The 19855-nt window shown below is 45.0% G+C and overlaps 1 protein-coding gene across 1 annotated transcript; it reads right to left on the reverse strand.

The window, feature by feature from the left end:
• Positions 1 to 46: 46 nt before the first annotated feature.
• CENPT (centromere protein T) lies at positions 47 to 18261 on the reverse strand. The gene is made up of 13 exons (XM_048516179.1): positions 18074 to 18261; positions 16809 to 16890; positions 15089 to 15194; positions 13712 to 13848; positions 13314 to 13347; positions 11330 to 11475; positions 10059 to 10880; positions 5855 to 6061; positions 4060 to 4287; positions 3539 to 3635; positions 2501 to 2668; positions 1746 to 1850; positions 47 to 441 (listed from the first exon to the last, which is right to left on the reverse strand). The coding sequence occupies exons 1-13, from the start codon at positions 18140 to 18142 to the stop codon at positions 312 to 314; spliced, it is 2331 nt and encodes a 776-aa protein (XP_048372136.1). The 5' UTR covers positions 18143 to 18261; the 3' UTR covers positions 47 to 311.
• Between the last annotated feature and the right edge of the window lie 1594 nt (positions 18262 to 19855).

Consider the following 19855-nt stretch of genomic DNA (forward strand, 5'->3'; position numbering starts at 1 on the left):
TGCACACATTGTTAAACCACGTTTCAAACAACCAACAGGGCCTGCGTGCTCTACAAAACAACATTTTATTTACAACCACAGTACAGGTAAGCAAAGGAAATGGCTTGTGTAGCACAGATCTCGAGGTATACACAACAGAAGTCACAGAAATTACTCACAAAGCTGAGGTTTTTCAACATCTCTAAGTATAGCCAAGTTTGCTGGTAGTGCTCTGCTGACACCGATTCCCATCTCCAAGTTGGTTCTCACCTGCATTTCATTCACTAAATGGGGTCTGATCTGCCTCTAATATCAGACTCTTCGCCAAAATCTCATCGTATGTTGTGTGGGACGACTTTGTTTCCACTGGTAGCAACAGGAATGAGCAACTTCCGATATTCCAGTGGTAAGTGATGCTCTATCAGGACATTTAAAGGAATCTTGTCAGTTACCAGCCCTTGCCTGGAAAGAAAAGGGAAAACAGTCAGGGAAGGTATATTACTGAGTTCATACTGGTTTAAGATCATTTCAGCTATCACATCAAAGCAGATACAGTTTACAAAGAGAAGTCACTATCAGGTGGACAAGTAATTTACTACCAAATGTGTGCGTTCCAGTCACTGCCATCAACAATTTTGACTGAAGGTTTGGAGGATTGAGAAGCCAGCTAGATTTTCTAGTATGCCAAGTTGTATCTATAATGAAGTATCACATGTTGGTCTAAAAAATGAATCAAAAGCATAAGATGAAGAAGAGTTGGATTTATATCCCTCCTTTCTCTCCTGCAAGGAGACTCAAAGGGGCTTACAAACTCCCCCCCCCCAACAACAAACACCCTGTGAGGTAGGCGGGGTTGAGAGAGCTCCGAAGAACTGTGACTAGGCCAAGGTCATCCAGCTGGCATGTGTTGGAGTGCACAACCTAATCTAGTTCCCCAAAAAAGCCTCCACAGCTCAAGTGGCAGAGGGGAATCAAACCCAGTTCTCCAGATTAGAGTGCACCTGCTCTTAACCACTACACCACGCTGGCTCAGAAGAGCTCTGCTGGATCAGACCATCTAGTCCAGCATCCTGTTTCACACAGTGGCCAACCAATTGTTGTTAATACCCATTAGTCCCTCCAGGAAAGGAAGCGGCATCTCCCTCTGCCTTTCACAGTTCAGACTTAAGGTTCCCTATTGTAATGTATGTCCTGAACTGGACAGCCCAGGTTAGCCCAATCTCGTTAGCTAAGCAGGGTTAGCCCTGGTGAGTATTTGGATGGGAAACCATCAAGGAATACCAGGATTGTTATGCAAAGGAACGCTATGGCAAACCACCAATGTTTGTCTCTTGTATGGAAAGCCCACTAGGGGTTGCGATAGTCAACTGTGACTTGATGACACTTTGCATATACACACACACTGTATTGTAGGTGTCCTGAGAAGCAACTACTTCTTTTGGCACTGGTCACTGGAAACAAGCCCTTCAAAAATGCTGACCCAAAAAGTTTCTCTAACAGAACAAAACAATCTGGAGCATCCAAGTGAAAGGAGACCCAAAGGTGCAGAGCTGGAGACTCCCTGCTATGCAATAAAAAGCAGGCAGAAAGGTAGTTTCCAGAAGGTCCCATGATTCTGCTATGCATGCAAACACCCATGCCTTCCTTCCCAGAGTCCATCAGCCTGCTTCTAAGGAGACCTGTTTTCAGAAATACATGATCCAAAACAAGAACATCTCTGCTGTCTGGTGCAGTGGCCCTTGAAAGGATGCACAACCATCCCTTACCTTCTCATGAGAAGCTCCATGTCGGCCAACAAGACTGTTTTCCTTCTAGCATGATCTGTGTAGGCTTCCAGGTCGTCACACAGACGCTTGAAGTACATGCTGACACTAGAAAGTTGAGGCGGGAAGTGAGTTGGGAAGGCTGCAGCCATCCCTTGCTCTGAAACAAACTGGCTATCCCCTCACCCCAAAAAGAGAAGCACAGTTCCAGACACACCTGTGGAACTGGGTGCTCAAGCAAAATGGCCTTCAAAGAAGAAAAAGAAGAGCTTGGATTAATACCTCACCTTTCTCTCCTGTACGGAGACTCAAGGTGGTTTACAAGCTCCTTTCCCTTCCTCTCCCCACAACAGACACCTTATGAGTTAGGTGGGGCTGAGAGAGTTCAGAAGAACTGTTACCCATCAGGAATGGAGGAGTGCAGGAACACATCTGGTTCACCAGATAAGCCTCTGCCACTCAGGTGGATGGTGGGGAATCAAACCCGGTTCTCCAGATTAGAATCCACCTGCTCTTAACCACTACACAACCAGATTAGAATCCACCTGCTCTTAACCACTACACAACCAGATTAGAATCCACCTGCTCTTAACCACTACACCATGGAGAGAAATGAAAAAAGATGACACTGAAAACTTGTCTCACAGCATTCTTGATGCTGCCTCAGAGTGCTCGGGGTCTCTTGCTCTCCACAAATGTTCAGCAGACGCTCCCCCGCCGCTTTATTATTTACGAAAATGCTATCAGCAATTACTTACCACCTCTCCACAGCCTGAAAAGCATCCTTGGCCACTGGCATCCTTGCATAATGACTGAACATCTTTTTCACCCAGCTGCTGGAGAGTCCCAGCTGACATTTTTTCTCTCTGCGTGCCTTCTTGGATTCTCTTGGAACTTGGTCCTTTGGCAGCTCTTCAGAAGCAGGCCTTTGGGAGAAACAACCAACCTATCTAAAGCAACAAACTCTACAGAAAACAAATGGTGGATGCATCTCACAAAGCTCAGGGAATAATTCTCCCATTGAAAAATTATTTTCAGTTTCAGAGAAGCTTCACATTACTTTCGTTGTACACAAATGCTGATCTACTGCATCATGTTTGCTATAATACAACTGGCTTCCTGACAGGTGAATTGACAGATGGAAAAATGTAGAGTGGCTCTCTGCTGGTATCATGCTTTACAACAGCAGATTGCCTGAATGGTCAGGCGCATACAGCTTGCTGGCTTGGTTAGAGGCACTGGAAAAAAATGCCAGCCAGCTGCTCTGGGCTTCTGTTTTCTGTTACTCCAGCAGCTCAGGTAACCCGTAAAGCAGCTCTGCTCAGAAAAGAACTATTAGAACTGGAAGAAGAGTAGATGTGAAGCTTTATGATTTAGCCAAACATTATCGACTGAAACTGATAAGCGGCAGCTTTAGGGGTCCATTTTAGCACTAGCGGCTGCAGTCTCAGGGATGTTCTCACTTGAGAGGCAGAGGATCAGGAGAGCTGCAGAGAAGTCTGAGGCCAAGCTGAGCATACACAGATTACGTTTCCTGCCAGCTGTCACTGTTGCTCTTGTGGTTAGAAGCAGATTTCTGGGCTGGGGCCATGGCTTACAGGTGGGATTCAGCACTGGGACTTCAGTGCTCGGAAACTGCATCCTGCAGCCACAACTGAGAAGCAGATATGTTGGCTAACTAAGAGGGCTGGCTGCAGGACAGAGCATCTCAGGTCGCAGCTAAAACCACCCAGCTGGAGTAGCTGCTTTGTTCTGAATCACAGTTAAATTCTCCCCAGTTGCAGATATGTACTTACTTGGAGGCAGCTGCATTCAGAGTGCGTGGACTGGACAGCAATGGGGAACACTGGAAGGCTTTTGCACGCACAAAGGCTGGCGTCTTCACAGGTGGCTCTGATGGGGGAGTGGAAACAGCAGTTTGTGAGTCAGCACTGAAAGAACCTATGAATGGGTCGGCAGGAGATGAGGCAGATGTTCATAGCTGACCATGCTCTTCACAGTCCTAGCCTGAAGGACCTGGCTTTTAAGTGATTTGAAGAATGCTAAATTCTCGGGACTGGAATGAAGTTGAACGGTAAGCCCAGCAGGCAGCTTGGCACACAGAGAATATGAGGAATCATTTGAGAACATGGCCAGTACTGGGGGATGACTGAGTTTCCTGGCAAAGCCACTTGGAGTATCCTCAAGTTCCGCTTTTCCTGGAGAAGGATTTGCAAGAATGGGCTCTATTAAGTGCCAGTTCCAAAGCCCAACGTTCCACGGTAGCTTCAGAATCTGCAACCCCACCTCACAGATTTTGCCAAATGACTCCACTCACCATTATTCTCAGAGTCTGTTCCAGCCTCTGACACATCCTCAACTTCGGATTCAATGTCGGACAGCAAATCTGCTTCACTTTCCAGGTCTGACGCTTCTCTTGGTTTACTTCCACCAGCAGACTGCTGAATCCCCTCGCCCACAGTTTCGCTCTCTAACTGCTCAGCCTCCGGTCTGCTGACACTCCTCTTTGGAGTCCTAGCTTCAGTCCTTTGAGAGAGCCGAGTAGCTACGCAGCCAATGGAAAATAAAAAGTACTCCTTGATTAATTAACACAGGCACAGAGCTCACTCCCACCCAGGTATATGCTGCTGTATTCCACATTTTTCCGAATTCCATCATTGTAGGCTTGGCAAGGTCCTAGAGCTCACCAGAGCATGTACATGAAAGCAGATTCATCTTTGCCTACCATGATCAAACATGAAAGCCCCTTCTTTCCCACTTCCAAAAGCCCCTTCTTTCTCACATCTATTTAGACTGTTGCGGTTATATTGCACACACATCTTAACTTCTGTAGCCTAGAAGCCCAATTTAAGATAACAGGGAATTCTTCTTTTTTACAGTCACATCACAGCTGACTTATGGCAACCCTGGTTGGGTTTTCAAGGCAAGAGATGTTCACAGGTGGTTTGTCATTGCCTGTCTCCACGGAACGCCCCCAGTATTTCTTGCCAGAGTTGAGACTGAGAGTGTGTGATTGGCCCAAGGTCATCAAGCAAGTTGCTATGGCAGAATGGGGATTCAAACCTGGGTTTCCCGGATCCCAGTCTAACATCTTAACCACTACACCACACTGGCTCTCTTGATATTCATACAATCCACTAATTATGAAGCAGCCTTACAGTTGCTGGAAATGCACACAGCCTTTAAGTGAAGTGCAGAAACCCAGACCCACAGGAGGCTGTGGAATTCATGGGCACAGGTGGTGAGTGGTGGCCATTCACTTAGATCAGGAATAGGCCAACAAAATGGTGATGGCAGGGTCATGTCTTGCCTGCTGCCTTCCCCCACATGGCTGGCCCCAGCAGTGGTGCCAGCACCTCAGTTGCTCAGGCCCAGCAAAAAGGTCTGGTGTGCTGCCGCTAGAATATGTGCAAAGAGTTACCTACCCATGGCTTAGATAGCTTGAAAACCATTAGTTAGGAACCTCCATGCTCCAAAGCAGTGTGGCAGCTCAGATGATCCACAACGGATCATTGCTTTCTCCAACATCTAGTAGAGAAATATACTGTCAAGCTGCATTGGGCAGCATGACACTGAATGGCCATCGCTGAGGACAGTGACACTGAAGAAGAGCCACTGCCCTCTTGCCCTGCTAGCCAAGGCCTCTGGCCAGCCGCTGTTGAAAGCAGCACTGGACTGCCTGGATCTTTATTTTGATCCACCAGGACTCCTCTCCCTCTCCGTCACACAGCAGCAAAAGGCAGTCTAAGCACTGGAACTCCGATACCTCTGTTTAGCCGGCATAACTACATTCTGATTCAACTCGCATCTCTGAGAAATCTATTCAGGGTTGCGGTAGTTGGATAACCTGAGTAATCAGGACAAGATCTGTGTTATGTCTGCCCAATAATACCTCCATGTTCAGTTTCAATTGGACAGACCTAGCAATTTAGTTGAAGGCAATCCAGAGAGGCCAAACAAGTGGAGGAAGAATGCTCTCGTTTGCAGTATCAGGTGCAAGGCTCCAAATTGACAATGATTGGGGTGTGGGCAGGCAGGAATAGAAATGAGACCTTTGCAAGGACTTTGGCTTATTCAATGTAAATTCCCTGGAGGTCTAGGCATGTGCTTACCCCCTTTGCTGGAGGAAGGCTCTTCTTCCAGGTCAGCTTCCGATGCACCCTGATCCACCACATGCGGAGTGATGGTTCTGTCCAGCTCCTCGATTATGTGCTCCACCATTTCTTTCACTGAGTGCTTGGCAGGCTTGTACTGCAGAAAGGCATGCAGGCCACCTGCGGGTGAAGCTGGAAGTTCGGTATCAACAGGTGTTGAAATATCTAAACAGTAAAATAGACAGGAGTTACAAGAATTCAGGCAACGCATTTCAGAAAAGCTGGCAGAAATGCCCCCTGCTCAAGTATTAACCCCAATGTGCTTTCTTCCTACATACAAGAGCCCAGCTGCAGACTAGTAAAAAAGGATTATGAGGAACGCATGGCTGTGAACATCAAAACCAGCAACAAACAGTTCTTCAAGTACATCAAAAGCAGGAAGCCAGCAAAGGAAGCGGTAGGCCCGTTAGATGACAAAGGAACAAAGGCAAAAAAGGATTATGAGGAACGCATGGCTGTGAACATCAAAACCAGCAACAAACAGTTCTTCAAGTACATCAAAAGCAGGAAGCCAGCAAGGGAAGCGGTAGGCCCGTTAGATGACAAAGGAACAAAGGGTGTAAAGCTGAATGAATTCTTTGCATCTGTCTTCACCCAAGAGGAGGTGAGGAACATTCCTGCACCTGAACCAAGCTTCTTAGGAGGCGAATCCGAGGAACTAACGAAGATAGTGGTAGACAAGGAAGAAGTTCTGGCAGCCATTGATAAACTAAATGCTACAAAATCCCCTGGCCCAGATTGCATTCACCCAAGAGTTCTTAAAGAGCTCAAGCATGAAATTGCTGATCTTCTCACTTTAATATACAACTTATCCTTGAAATCAGGCTCCATCCCTGAAGACTGGAAGATGGCCAATGTCACACCAATCTTTAAGAAAGGATCTAGGGGGGACCCGGGAAATTACAGGCCAGTCAGTTTGACATCTGTTCCTGGTAAATTAGTAGAATCTGTCATTAAAGATAAAATTATAAAACATGTACAAAAGCAAGACCTGCTGAGAAAGAGTCAGCATGGCTTTTGCAGAGGCAAATCCTGTCTTACAAACTTACTAGAGTTCTTTGAGGATGTAAATAGGCATGTGGATAAGGGGGAACCAGTGGACATTGTCTACTTGGATTTCCAAAAGGCTTTTGACAAAGTTCCTCACCGGAGACTATTGAGAAAACTCAGCAATGAAGGAATAAGAGGGGAAGTCCTCCTATGGATTAAAAACTGGTTGAGAAACAGGAAGCAAAGAGTGGGTGTAAATGGGAAATTCTCACAATGGAGAGATGTGGGGAGTGGTGTCCCCCAAGGATCCGTATTGGGACCAGTGCTCTTTAACCTATTCATAAATGACCTGGAAGTAGGGGTGGGTAGTGTGGTGGCCAAGTTTGCAGATGATACCAAATTATGTAGGGTGGTGAGAACCACAAAGGGATTATGAAGGAGCTCCAAGCGGACCTTGATGAATTAGGTGAGTGGGCTAAGAAATGGCAAATGCAGTTCAATGTAGCAAAATGCAAAGTGATGCACATAGGGGCAAAAAATCCAAACTTCACATACACGCTACAGGGGTCAGTGCTATCAGTCACAGACCAGGAAAGGGATTTGGGCGTCTTAGTTGATAGTTCCATAGGAATGTCAACTCAATGTATGGCAGCTGTGAAAAAGGCAAACTCTATGCTGGGGATAATTAGGAAAGGAATTGATAATAAAACTGCAAAGATTGTCATGCCCTTATATAAAGCCGTGGTGTGACCGCACTTGGAGTACTGTGTTCAGCTCTGGTCGCCACATCTCAAAAAGGATATCGAAGAGATAGAAAAAGTGCAGAGAAGGGCAACGAGGATGATTGAAGGATTGGAGCACCTTCCTTATGAGGAGAGGCTGCAGCATTTGGGACTCTTTAGAGAGGAGACGTCTGAGGGGGGATATGATTGAAGTCTATAAAATTATGCATGGGATAGAAAATGTTGACATAGAGAAATTTTTCTCTCTTTCTCACAATACTAGAACCAGGGGGCATTCATTGAAAATGCTGGGGGGAAGAATTGGGACTCATAAAATGAAACACTTCTTCACGCAACGTGTGATTGGTGTTTGGAATATGCTGCCACAGGAGGTGGTGATGGCCACTAACCTGGATAGCTTTAAAAGGGGCTTGGACAGATTTATGGAGGAGAAGTCGATTTATGGCTACCAATCTTGATCCTCTTTGATCTGAGATTGCAAATGCCTTAACAGTCCAGGTGCTCGGGAGCAACAGCCGCAGAAGGCCATTGCTTTCACATCCTACCTGTGAACTCCCAAAGGCACCTGGTGGGCCACTGCGAGTAGCAGAGAGCTGGACTAGATGGACTCTGGTCTGATCCAGCTGGCTTGTTCTTATGTTCTTATGTTCTTATGTTCTTATGACTAGTAGCTGGCAGAAGAGGTTAAGAAGAGAGTAATCAAACTCATAGCATGGAGCACTCAAGCTCTTGGTTAAGCTAAGTATAACAAGAGCTTACTACCTCATACCCTGCTGCTGGATAATTCCCAAAAGAGACAGAGGCTGAAAAGAGCCAAACAGCTAGTTAGCGAACTCTTCCTTTTGGGCCAGGAAGATCCAAATGACCCCCAAGTGGGTCAGACTCCCCAAAGTAAATTAGAAAGCTCTCTGGACATAAAGAAGAACTCTTCCTAGAACACAAGCCATGAAGGACTACAGTTTCACCTAGGGCAGTGGTGGCGAACCTTTGGCACTCCAGATGTTATGGACTACAATTCCCATCAGCCCCTGCCAGCATGGTCAATTGGCCTTGCTGGCAGGGGCTGATGGGAATTGTAGTCCATAACATCTGGAGTGCCAAAGGTTCGCCACCACAGACCTAGGGACTTCATCTTGTCCACATAGCTAGAGACGATGGAGCTAAGTCTCAAACAGGAGATTTAAGGGAACGATTAACTTTAAACTGCTGCAGTGTCAAGTAAAGCTTGTATTTCCCGAATTAAATATCCATTAGGAGCTACCTTATGTAGGGATAGAGGACAGCATGCTTTCATATTTTCTTTGATCCCTTGCTCACCCTGAATAGGACAAATGTACTGTGGATCAGTGGTAGAGCTCAGTGCTTGAAATTCAAAAGTCACAGGTTCAATCCCCAGCACCTCCAGTTTAACGGATCAGGTGGTAGGTGATGTAAATAACCTCTGCACCAGAAACCAGACAGCTGCTACCAGCCTGACTGGAGAATATTGACCTTGGTGGACCAATGGTCTGATTCAGTATAAAGCAGTTCATGTGAGCTCATTTGTTAAAACTGGGGTATATTTTGAAGACTTAAGTCCGATTTCTAGAAACACACCACTCCTATTCAGCCTTTGATATCAGAAATGGGGTAAAAGGGAGGGGCAGCTGGTCAGTTTGCTATCTCTGGAGAATAATAGCGGAAGCATGCAGGGTTGTGGTCAATTGCCCCTCACTAGCTTGGGAGTGAAGATGGCAGGCGCAGCAACATAGGCAGAGCCTTTAGAGGACTAGAAGTATAACTCCTTCTAGAGAGAAATACCCTCAGGACCGTTGGCATCAGCAGGCACCCAGTTGGCATTTGGCATCCCTTGGGAGTGACAGAAAGGGGTGGTGGCCGGGCTTTTCTGACTTCCCGGGAGCCAACCTAAAGGAGCAGGAGGAGCAAGTCTGTTCTTTCACAGAGATAAGAAGTATTTGCCCCCTTCCTGTGCATAGGACAAAAACAAGGAGATTCTTTTAGTAAAAGTTGTAGATATACTTCAGGATGTTTTTCTTGACAAAAAAAGTATGTGCAGGAAACAACCAGAGAGGCTTCAAAGCCACCTATGGATAAGGAAGAACAATACTAAAGAAATTATGAAGAGCAAAAGGATCTACCGGTATTTTCTTTCATTACAATTGGAAGTGCATGGATGCTTGAATGTTTGAAAAAAAATCAGTATAGGGTACAGCAGTCTGCAGCTCTCACTCTACAGTATCGGGTGTAGTAACACTTTTGCTTGTAGAAACCAAAGCATTTATACTGCAAAATTAGATAAATATGCCAAATGGTACAGTTTGGTGTGTTAATGACTCATTTTATGTTATTAAAGCAGTGAAAGAAGTGTAGGTTTGATAAGTAAACATTCCATTCTGTGTACATCTCTAGCTCTGTCAGAAATTACATACCACTCAACAGATGCTCTCCAGGACTTGAATGCACCTCCATGAGATGGTGTCCGTGCAGACTCTCTTGAAGCTCAATGAGACGGTTTCTGGGCAGGCTCTCTTGAAGCTCCATGAGATGGTCTTCGTGCAGGCCCTCTTGAAACTCCATGAGATGGTGTCCGTGCAGGCTCTCTTCAGGCTCCATGAGAAGGTCTCCATGAAGGCCTTCTTGAAGCTCCATGAGAGGGTCTTCATGCAGGCCCTCTTGAAGCTTCATGAGATGGTGTCCGTGCAGGCTCTCTTCAGGCTCCATGAGAAGGTCTCCGCGAAGGCCTTCTTGAAGTTCCATGAGATAGTCTCCATGCAGGCCTTCTTGATGCTTTCTCCCCAGAGACAGTGTCCTTTGCTGGGGCACAATATCCATCTCAGTAGTTTGTTCAGTGCCTGGTGTTAATGTCTCTTTCAGGTTATTGCCTATCATTCCTCCCTCATCGGCCAGCTCACTCTCTTGTTGTTCTTCCCTTGGACTACCCACTTTTCCTTCAGGCATACCTTCTGTGCCATCAATATATTCAGTCCTTGGCATCAAAATGTCTTCTTGGTCCTGCGAAGTCATGTCAGCATCTATATCAGACTCTGCACATTGCTGTGGTGTCTTTAGGTCTTTGGCAGAGGATAGCACAGTCCTTTGGGATAAAGATTTTCTGGGAGAGGTAGGCTGAGATGGGAGAACAGGAACCCCTACCCTGCTTTGGCCACTGAGCTGAGGCTGGACAAAGAGTTCTGTGTTGGCTGAAGCATCTGACAGAACTGAAACTTGCAAGTCCACATGGTGGTTTTTCGCTGTTGGAGAAAATACCAAAAGAAGATTATCTTTCAAGTGGAGAAATCTTCCTGACTACCAGCATCTTTCAATGTACCGGTTATAGTGGTACTCCAGTCATGGCTTGTTGAGAGTTCCCTTCATAATCACCCAGCCACTAAAAGAGCCACATTTACTTCCATCCCTGGCAGCAAGCCTGCACCTCATGGAGGCTGGCAGTGTACCTGTTATTCTGGTGGCAGCTGTTTCAAAGTGGTAACCACTTAGCAATCACAAGACCCACCAGGAAAGGGCCTTACCCACTTTTTCCTGAAAAATGGGACAGGTGCCACATTGGGGAACAGCGCTCAGAATAGCCACAGGTGGAATGTCAAAGTCATACGTGGCTCCCTTCAGAAACGGACAAATACATGAACTTGAAATTCCCTCTCCCCAAGGATACCACTAAAATAGACAAATTCAGACTCACAGTCTTTTATTTGCATTAAGTTTTGTTCCATTCCTCCTTCAAAAGTTGTCAGGTTAATGCCTTTGAAACTCTTACGCCTACGGATTAAGCCTCTTTTTAAATCAGGTGTCGGTGTTACTGGGGTTCCAAGAGTGACCTGAAGAGATCTGGGAAAAGAAGAATAGGTCCCATGTGTCATACCAACCAGTCTTTTGGCTCTGGATCCATGTCTCAAATAGTAGTTATTGAAGGGAATATAAGGCCCTGTTCTCAGGGCACTGTTCTCATTATTACCAGCATATGCTCACAGCCACCCCGTTTCTAGGCCATGTGTCCTCATACTGAATCCACTCAAGAACCAACACTTCACACATCATGTTCAATCATTTTGGCCCTGCTCAAGTCAAATCTTGTGTCACCAAGAAACCCAGAGAACAGCTGGTACAAGAACTTCGCCCAGCCACACAGTTAACTAGCCCAATGTAAAAAGGCTTATTTTTATCCAAGAGATGCTGGATTGCGAAGAGGGAATCAGTGGGGGTTTTCTTACAATTGTATACACAGGTTTATACAGCCTACCCGTCCCCCATCCCACTAAACAGCAGAAATATAATCTATACTTCAAACGTAAATGTTGAGTTTCTGAAAGCTACATCCTTGTTAACAGATTCATTACTTAATTTTAAGAGAAGGAGGAAGAAGTTATGCCAGCCATCAACAGGTTAAAAATACCTATAGAACCAAGGAGCCACTTTATTTTAAATTCTAAAACAAATTTTAGATGACTCGTATGCTGTGCCAATCAGCAAGAAACCTAAATAGATGAATAGCATTTACTATGCTTCTACAGACAGAATAAGCATAGTTGTTTACAGTTTTTGGTGAGAGGCAAATTGCTCTTGGCCTGCAGCCTGCAACCCTGTATGAGCCATGCAGCCAGAACCAGCAACAGCCCAAGATAACTATACATTCCAACATTTGCTAGAAGAGTCTGTTTGTATCTCTCTACTTACATTAAGAAGAAGAGTCTCTCCTGTAAGGAGACTCAAAGGGGCTTACAAACTGTTTTCCCTTCCCCACTCACAGCAAACACCCAGTTCCTCCATTAGAGTGCACCTGCTCTTAACCACTACGCCACTGCTGCTCTCAGAACTTCATGACAATTAGAGCGGTTGCACAGTGGAACAGGCTTCCGGGGGGTGTGTGTCTCCAGCTTTGGAGGTTTTTAAGCAGAGACTAGATGGCCATCTGACAGCCAGGCTTATTCTCTGAGCTTGGACAGATCATAAGAGGGAGGGCAAGAAGGAATGAGTCATGGCTGCTTTGGGGTAAGGAAGGAAGCTTTCTCCAGGCCAAATTGGCTAGGGATCTGGGAGTTTTTTGCCTTCCTCTGGGCATAAAGCAGGGTTCACTAGAGGAATGGAGGGAAGGTAATTGTGAATTTCCTGTGTTGTGGACTTGATAGCCCTGGAGGCCCCTTTCAGCTCTGTGTTTCTATTGCTTAAGGAGGGGAAGTATATCATCATAGAATCATAGAGTTGGAAGAGACCTCAAGGGCCATCAAGTCCAATCCCCTGCAATGAAGGAACACAGGAAATGAGTCCCCAGGAAAGAGAAAAGAATGCTTTAATACAGTGATACATATTCAATGTTGTTGAAGCAGGAAGAATTTCCTTGCCTTAGCTAGCTCACGGGTGACGGGAAAAATCTTTAAACTGGAGAGAGGGGAGAGAATGAGAAAAGGAAGCTGAATAATTTTTGCTTACAGGTCCATCATGGGATGATGCAGCACTACAGCAGAGCAATTTCAACAGCCTGAATCTACTGCACCCAATAGCGGCAAGGCTAATAACAACCAACTGCTCTCACACACCTGTTCACAATGCATAGGGACAAACAAGGAATGGCCCATAGAATCATGATTTTTGTTATAGTAACTCAACAGAGGAAGAATCAATAGTTTACCACTATCAGGGAGCAAAGGGATTTCTTGGTCATAACTCACCTAGTCAGAGATGTGTTGTCCAAGAATGACGTAGCTTTAAAAATAAATTGAAGCATATATTAGTTGGGGAAATTAGCTGTACATAAGCATTACTTGCAAGAATTCATAAATGCAGTACACTGGTGAGGAGAACAGCACTAATCTATTCTCTTCTCTATTACGCTTCATAGGATTGTTAACTTAGTTTTTTTATTTTTTTCAGCTTAAATATGAAGCTATACCTTAACTTCAAATACCCACCCCCGCGATCTTGACAGTTTACAACTCAACAGTTTCCTTCACATATAGTATCAGTGCAGGATATTATCAGGAAGCCAGATTTTTCTTGGCTGTTGTACAGCTGAAGAAAAACTTCTTGGAGCTACCTCCAATGGCAGAATCAGAAAACTCTCACATACCTGTAGTAGATGGGAGGTGCTTATCCACAGCTCTCTCAAACTCAGACAGCCTGACTTTCTTTGAATTCCCACGTTTGAGCAGATTAGGCCGAAATGTCTCTTCAGGAATAGGGACAGTCAAACTTATATCTAGGTCGCTAAGAACAATAATATGGATCTTTAATGCTGGAAACAAAATGTAATATCACCAAAAAAAAAAGACTTGTAACTCTCCTGACCTGTGGTGGCATGAAGGGGGAAAGAGTGCTCTTTCTACCTGGAACAGTGCCCTGAACATGGGAGTCTGTTTAGATTCAGAACTCCATCTTGTGACCACATCTAACCTTTTTGGGCAAGACTGCTTAAAACAATCTCCTCCCTCAACCTCATGCCTGGCACATAAGCAGGAATCAGCATTTGAATATGGACAACAGCACACCTGGAAGGAGCTAGTTCTCTTTTGTTTATTTCTTAATCTATTCAAGGGTCTTCCTCTGACTCACCCTTCTCGTGACCAGCCATGTTGTAACTGCCATTAAGTGTCATTATCTGTTTATTGCCCAACACCTGGCAAAACCCTCAAGATAATGGGCCAACCATCAGGTCAATAGTCTGACACTCAAAACCATGACCTCACCTGGAACAGCAGGAAAAATCCTTTGTTCAAGGATTTCCTTTGCCTCAAGATACATTTTTCCCTATGAAGGCATGCCTCAGACCCCAGTTAGGTGTTCAATGCTGTCACACACTACCTTGCTGTTTGATAATATTGTTCCATCAGTGCTGATCATCCAAAGCCTAGTGCTGGCCCATTATATCTCCTGGATGTCCACTACAAGACTGGTAAATATAATCTTTGATGTCTCATCCCTTCTCTCTATATATATCCAAAACCTGCCTTTCACCCCTAAATTACATCCTACGAAACCTCGTATGTGTGCGTTTTTACCCCCAGTAACTGAGTGACAGTGAGTGGATTTTTATTTTATTCCATTTTCTTATTTTCTCAATAAAACCATTAATAAGAATGTACTTTTCTCTACTGCTTTCTTATAAACGCTCAACGTTACCCAACGTTCCTTAAGCCACGCTGAGTGACCTTGTGCTCTACAGCTAATGTCCCCAACCAAAGAGGGTCATTGCATCCTACCATTTGGGATAACAGGCTGTATTTCTGACAAGACTGAAGGACGAGATATAAGGAAATGGAGACAGAGAAGAGTACAGGCAAGAGGCACCTCTGCTGTGGAGGCTGTGGGAAATAGCATGTTTATGAGCTAAAGACTGTGAGAAGATAGGCCTGCTCAGAAACAAGGCAAGAAACTGTTCAATAATCCAATGATCAATGATTTATTCTGAGTGCATATGCTTAGGATTTCAGTCTCATGATGTACATACCTATCATTAGCTTTCCTTGAAGGAAATACAGAAGGAAACTGGAATACGGTCTCCACTGGTTTGGGGGAATCAGTTTTTTCAGGAACAAGAGGGGAAACTACTGGTTCTGTTAAGAAAACATATGACAGTTTACAGTTCTACAGACATCACCAAGCAAGTTAAAATGCTAGCAATAAGTTGAGCAGGGGTAATATGTCTTTCTGCAGATGTCAAACAGATAATGTTACTGCCATGAAAAGGAATAAATTAGACAGTTTCTGTAAACAAAGATCAAACCTTTCACCCCAAAAGGTTTGCTGCAATATTCTCCTTTTGAGCACTGAAGTGCACAAACTTAAGACTGTTCCAATTAAAAAAGGGAGTTGTGGTTCTATATTTAGAGACAAAATATAGGCTCAAAGATAAGACATCAATAGTCACTGGAGATCTAAAAGAAAGCTTCAAGATTTGAAATTCGAGAAAATATGGATCCTTTCATTTACAAATTTGCTCACCAGCTTGCCAGGCACAAATGCCACTGACAAGCCGTGAAGGAACCCTGCTCATCACTGGAGAAACCTTGCCCCAGACAGGGAAAGAGAACTCCTTTAGAATTGGCTCTGGAGTCTGCAGACTTAATTTTAAAAACTGGAAACGATGCACACATATGCTTTTCTAAGGAAATATGGGCAAATACTACTGGGGTGGCCAACCTATGGCGCTCCAGATGTTCATGGACTACAATTGCCATCAGCCCTTGCCAGCATGGCCAATTAACTCAAAAACTGGAGTTAGCATTAGCAGGGGTGGGACAATGAAGGTTTCTCCAAACTACAGATGTACAAGATGTTTGATGACTGATCAAGATTACTTGGAATTGATTATCCTACCATTCTCACTAAAATACTAACAAAACTGTAACAGGCAGAAATTAAAGCACTTCTAGGGATGCAATAAAATGTCTACACCACTTTTTTTGGCCATCAAGTTCAAGTTGACTTACGGTGACCCTACAGGGTTTTCAAGGCAAGAGACAATGGGAAGTGGTTTGCCATTGCCTGCCTCTGAGTGACGACTCTGGTATTCCTTGGAGGTCTCCCACCCATATACTTGCCACGGTCAGGACTGAGAGTGTGTGACTGGCCCAAGGTCACCCAGCAAGTTACACGGGGTGAGCAGGGTTTGAACCTGGGATTCCCAAGTCCTATCTAATACCTTAATAACTACACCAAGCTGGCTCTCCTAGACCACATTAATGATTGGAAAAAAATCACCAAAGGACACATTTTCTTTACTGTTTAATTAAGGAAATGTACACTAAGTAATGATGTTAACACTTTTAACTTCACTCATCTGATACAAGTATTTATCCCAGATGTTGATCAACGTTCCCCTTTAACTCCTTCCCAGATCTCTTCCCTCCTTTCACCTCTTAATTCCAACTACTAGCATAGGTAGAGGACTGTAAATGGGAGTGGGGAAAATAGCCTTGAATGGCTAGAAGACAGGTCTAAGCCTACAACATGTTGTCTATCCCTTGTTCATTTTGCTTACTTCACTTCATGTTTTAAATATTATATGAAAGATTAGATTATATTTTTCAGTTTTCTGACAAGCAACAGTTTTTGGGTACAAAGTGTGTGAGAGAGACAAACAGACAACCTCCTCTGTTTCGTCCAAGACGTCACCCTTCCCTCGATTACCGCTAATGATATATTCAGCTGCCCTGTTCTCTACTTACGGGTCTGCAAGACTTTCCGGAATAAAGTTCGAGGTGTCACCATATCCAGAGCACTGGATTTTTGATAATCACGGAAACTGCCCTGTAGAGAACACATTACAGACACTGAAATTAGGCCATTTATTTAGACAATGTAACTGTATTTCTATCTTTGGTGCTCTTGTTTTTTTCATGTATGGATCTTGGGAATATTTGTTCTTGGAACTCTGTTTTTGTGCTCTCCAAGTTTCACTAGGAATAGATAGAGACATTCCCAGATTGTGTGGATGGTTGAATTCCTCTGAGTAAATATGCTGTCCAGTGGAAGAGCCCCTATGGGATATGTAAAGCCTAGATCTGGTGTACATTGGTCTATTCTTCTAAACATAACTCTCCGCATGTCATAATTGAACCAACACCCAGAGTATTGTCTTTGTGACAAGGCTTAAGCTGTGCTGCCGAACTGCTTATGTAAACCAACTGCAATTTTTGTCCATCTGTATCTTATCTTGTCATGCCAATAAAGGTTTTGTTATGCCAATAAAGGTTTTGTATTGTATTTAGACAACGTATTTGCCACTTCTCCAGAAACATGCTGGTGGCAGCATGCAACACAGAAATAATGTGACAATAAAACTATCAAAAGAAGAGGACAGCCTGGCACATTTGCAATTGCAACCCCTATGTTCAGAAGGGGATGACCCAGAAAGGGGTGGAGACTGAAAGCAGCAGAAGGTTGCCGAACTCATGGAGTTGGCGGAAGCAAGGCTACCAGGCTGGGACCTTGAGAGATCATTGTAAGCTCTTAACACCTTGTTTAAGATAACTGCAATGTTGTTGGGAACTAGTAGGGAGGGAGATGGGTTTGTTTGTTTGGCTATATTGTAAATGTTGGAATGTATTGTTTCAGGGCTTTTTGTGTGTGTAATTGGTGAGAGTTCTTTTGGAGACCATCCTCATCTCAAATCCAGTACACCAAGCCTCTGGAGTCTTCATGGGCCACCCACTTGCAGGAAGAAATTGACCTGGCATTATGGGACTGTAATTGGAAGGACCTGAAATGAAACTTAGACAGGACCTTGAATTATGTTAAATGTTAATGTTTGATAAGTGTTATATCTTAAAGGAAAAGTAAACAGTTTTGTTTAAAATTTAGTTGTTGCAAAGTCCTTCCAAGTTCTGCCCCACAGATCCCGTACGTACGCTGAAGTTACACAATCGTATTTGCAAACAGCAAACCCACAACAGACAATCAGACGGCTACTCCCCAGCACATCCCTTCCTACCTTCGCCAGCCGCAGGGAACGCCTCTTCGGCTGTTCCACGGGCCCGCGGGACTTCCTGCGAGCGGCCATGACTCTTCTGCCTCCCCGGACGGCCGCCTGAAGCAACGGCGGTGACAGTTACGCAGCCCTGACAGAAACAAGGCGGACCGAAGGCCGGACGGTTAAAAGCTTTCTCTCTCCCGCTCAGAGATTCAACCAGGGGCTCGCAAAGTCTCGCGATACTTCTCCTGTGGGCGGGGTTGCGTTTCTCGCTGGGAAACGTAGTTCTGGTGGCGGCCACTTAGGAAGCAGAGTTCTACTGCCGGAAACTTCAACAATTGAAGTCCTAAATGATGCCTTCCCTTAAAAGGGAAACTGATGCAGGATTAATGAATCTTAACCGAAGTAGCAGCGGTTGATAATAATCCAAGGCCCTGTTTTGGTATACACCCAAGAGGGGCAGGATTAACTGTGCATTCTTTACATTTGCCGTGGCTGTTTTATTAAATGCTTCCTAGAAATGTTTTCCACACTGGTGAACACACATTTTTCAATGGTAACAGTGGAAAAAGTTATTTCATTTCTGGTTCGTCTTAACCTAGAAAGCACAAGACAGGTAACAAAAACTAGAAGTCAGCTCTAAAAAGTATTTTAACTGGAAGCCTCCTACAGATATAGATAGCCTTTAATCGTAGATGCAGTTCTATGCATAGTATATATACATTTACCTCAGAGAGCACAAGCCCTATTGAACTAAGGTCCACACATGCAGAATAATGCACTTTCAATCCACTTTCACAATTGTTTGCAAGTAGATTTTGCTATTCCGCACAGTAAAATCCAGCTGCAAAGTGCATTGAAAGTGCATTATTCTGCATGTGCAGAAGGGGCCTAAATGACTAACAGTGCAATCGGGGGGGGGGGGGGCCCACAGGGGGTGGTATGACCCTTGTGGCAGCGCAAACAGTCCTTATGTCAGCATAAGTACCAGTTATGTTGGTGCAAGTGGGATGTACTCCAGAGCAGGGCTTCAGCATAACTGTGTGGTATCTGCATTGGTGTAATGTGTGGCAGCCATGCACGAGTGTGTCTGGGGTGCAGGGGTCCTGCACTGGTGTCCAAGGTTCGTTCCTGGGTGTGGGGGAAGCTGTAACGCTACTCCCTGAGCAGTTTGGATGTGGGAATCCATGCTTTCCTCAGCACATAGCTGCACCAGCAAAACTATTGGTGCAGCCCATAGGCCGCCACTATGAGAAGGAACAGAGTCCTTTGGCACGCTGCCAGCCAAAGCACCCACCTCCCCCCACCCCCAGGAAGACGGGAAAGACCCCATAAAGTAGGATACACAGCAGGGGACGCTGTCTGAGAGCGACCTGTCATCGGGTTTTAGAGCAAGAAGGTCGCGGGAAAGCACAGAGGGAGCACTGGGCGCTTGGGGGCAGCCTACCCAGGATATAACAAAATATAATAAATCGTAAACTCTGTATATATGTGCGGGTGAGGGGGGGGGGGAGAGAGAAAGAATGGTGGTGCAGCTGCTGCAGCAGAGTTGCTGTGGTATCCAGAGGAGAAAACCCCTCCTCATTACTGGAGAAGGCGCCCTCCTGTTCAGCAGCAGCAGCGGGAGAGGGAGAAATACGAGGCCAACTGCATTGTGGGTATCGTAGTTCCCGTTGCATTCTGGACGAGGAGTTCACCCCTTGGAGAGGAGACCTCAAAGACTACAAGGAAGTCGGTGGTCACAACCCGCAAAGAGAAGATGCGACTCTCATTTCTACTTTTCCACCCGCCAGGGAGCGAAGA

Source organism: Sphaerodactylus townsendi, linkage group LG14 (genome assembly GCF_021028975.2).
Source record: "Sphaerodactylus townsendi isolate TG3544 linkage group LG14, MPM_Stown_v2.3, whole genome shotgun sequence".
Lineage (NCBI taxonomy): Eukaryota > Metazoa > Chordata > Lepidosauria > Squamata > Sphaerodactylidae > Sphaerodactylus > Sphaerodactylus townsendi.

Bases quoted from the DNA above. Each gene is read 5' to 3' on its own strand.
- CENPT (XM_048516179.1), bottom strand. From the start codon at position 18,142: ATGGCCGCTCGCAGGAAGTCCCGCGGGCCCGTGGAACAGCCGAAGAGG. The intron at 2,669-3,538 runs GTAAGTACATAT...TTTCTCCCAAAG, and splicing joins CTGAATGCAGCTGCCTCCAA to GCCTGCTTCTGAAGAGCTGC. The intron at 1,851-2,500 runs GTAAGTAATTGC...TCAACTTTCTAG, and splicing joins TTTCAGGCTGTGGAGAGGTG to TGTCAGCATGTACTTCAAGC.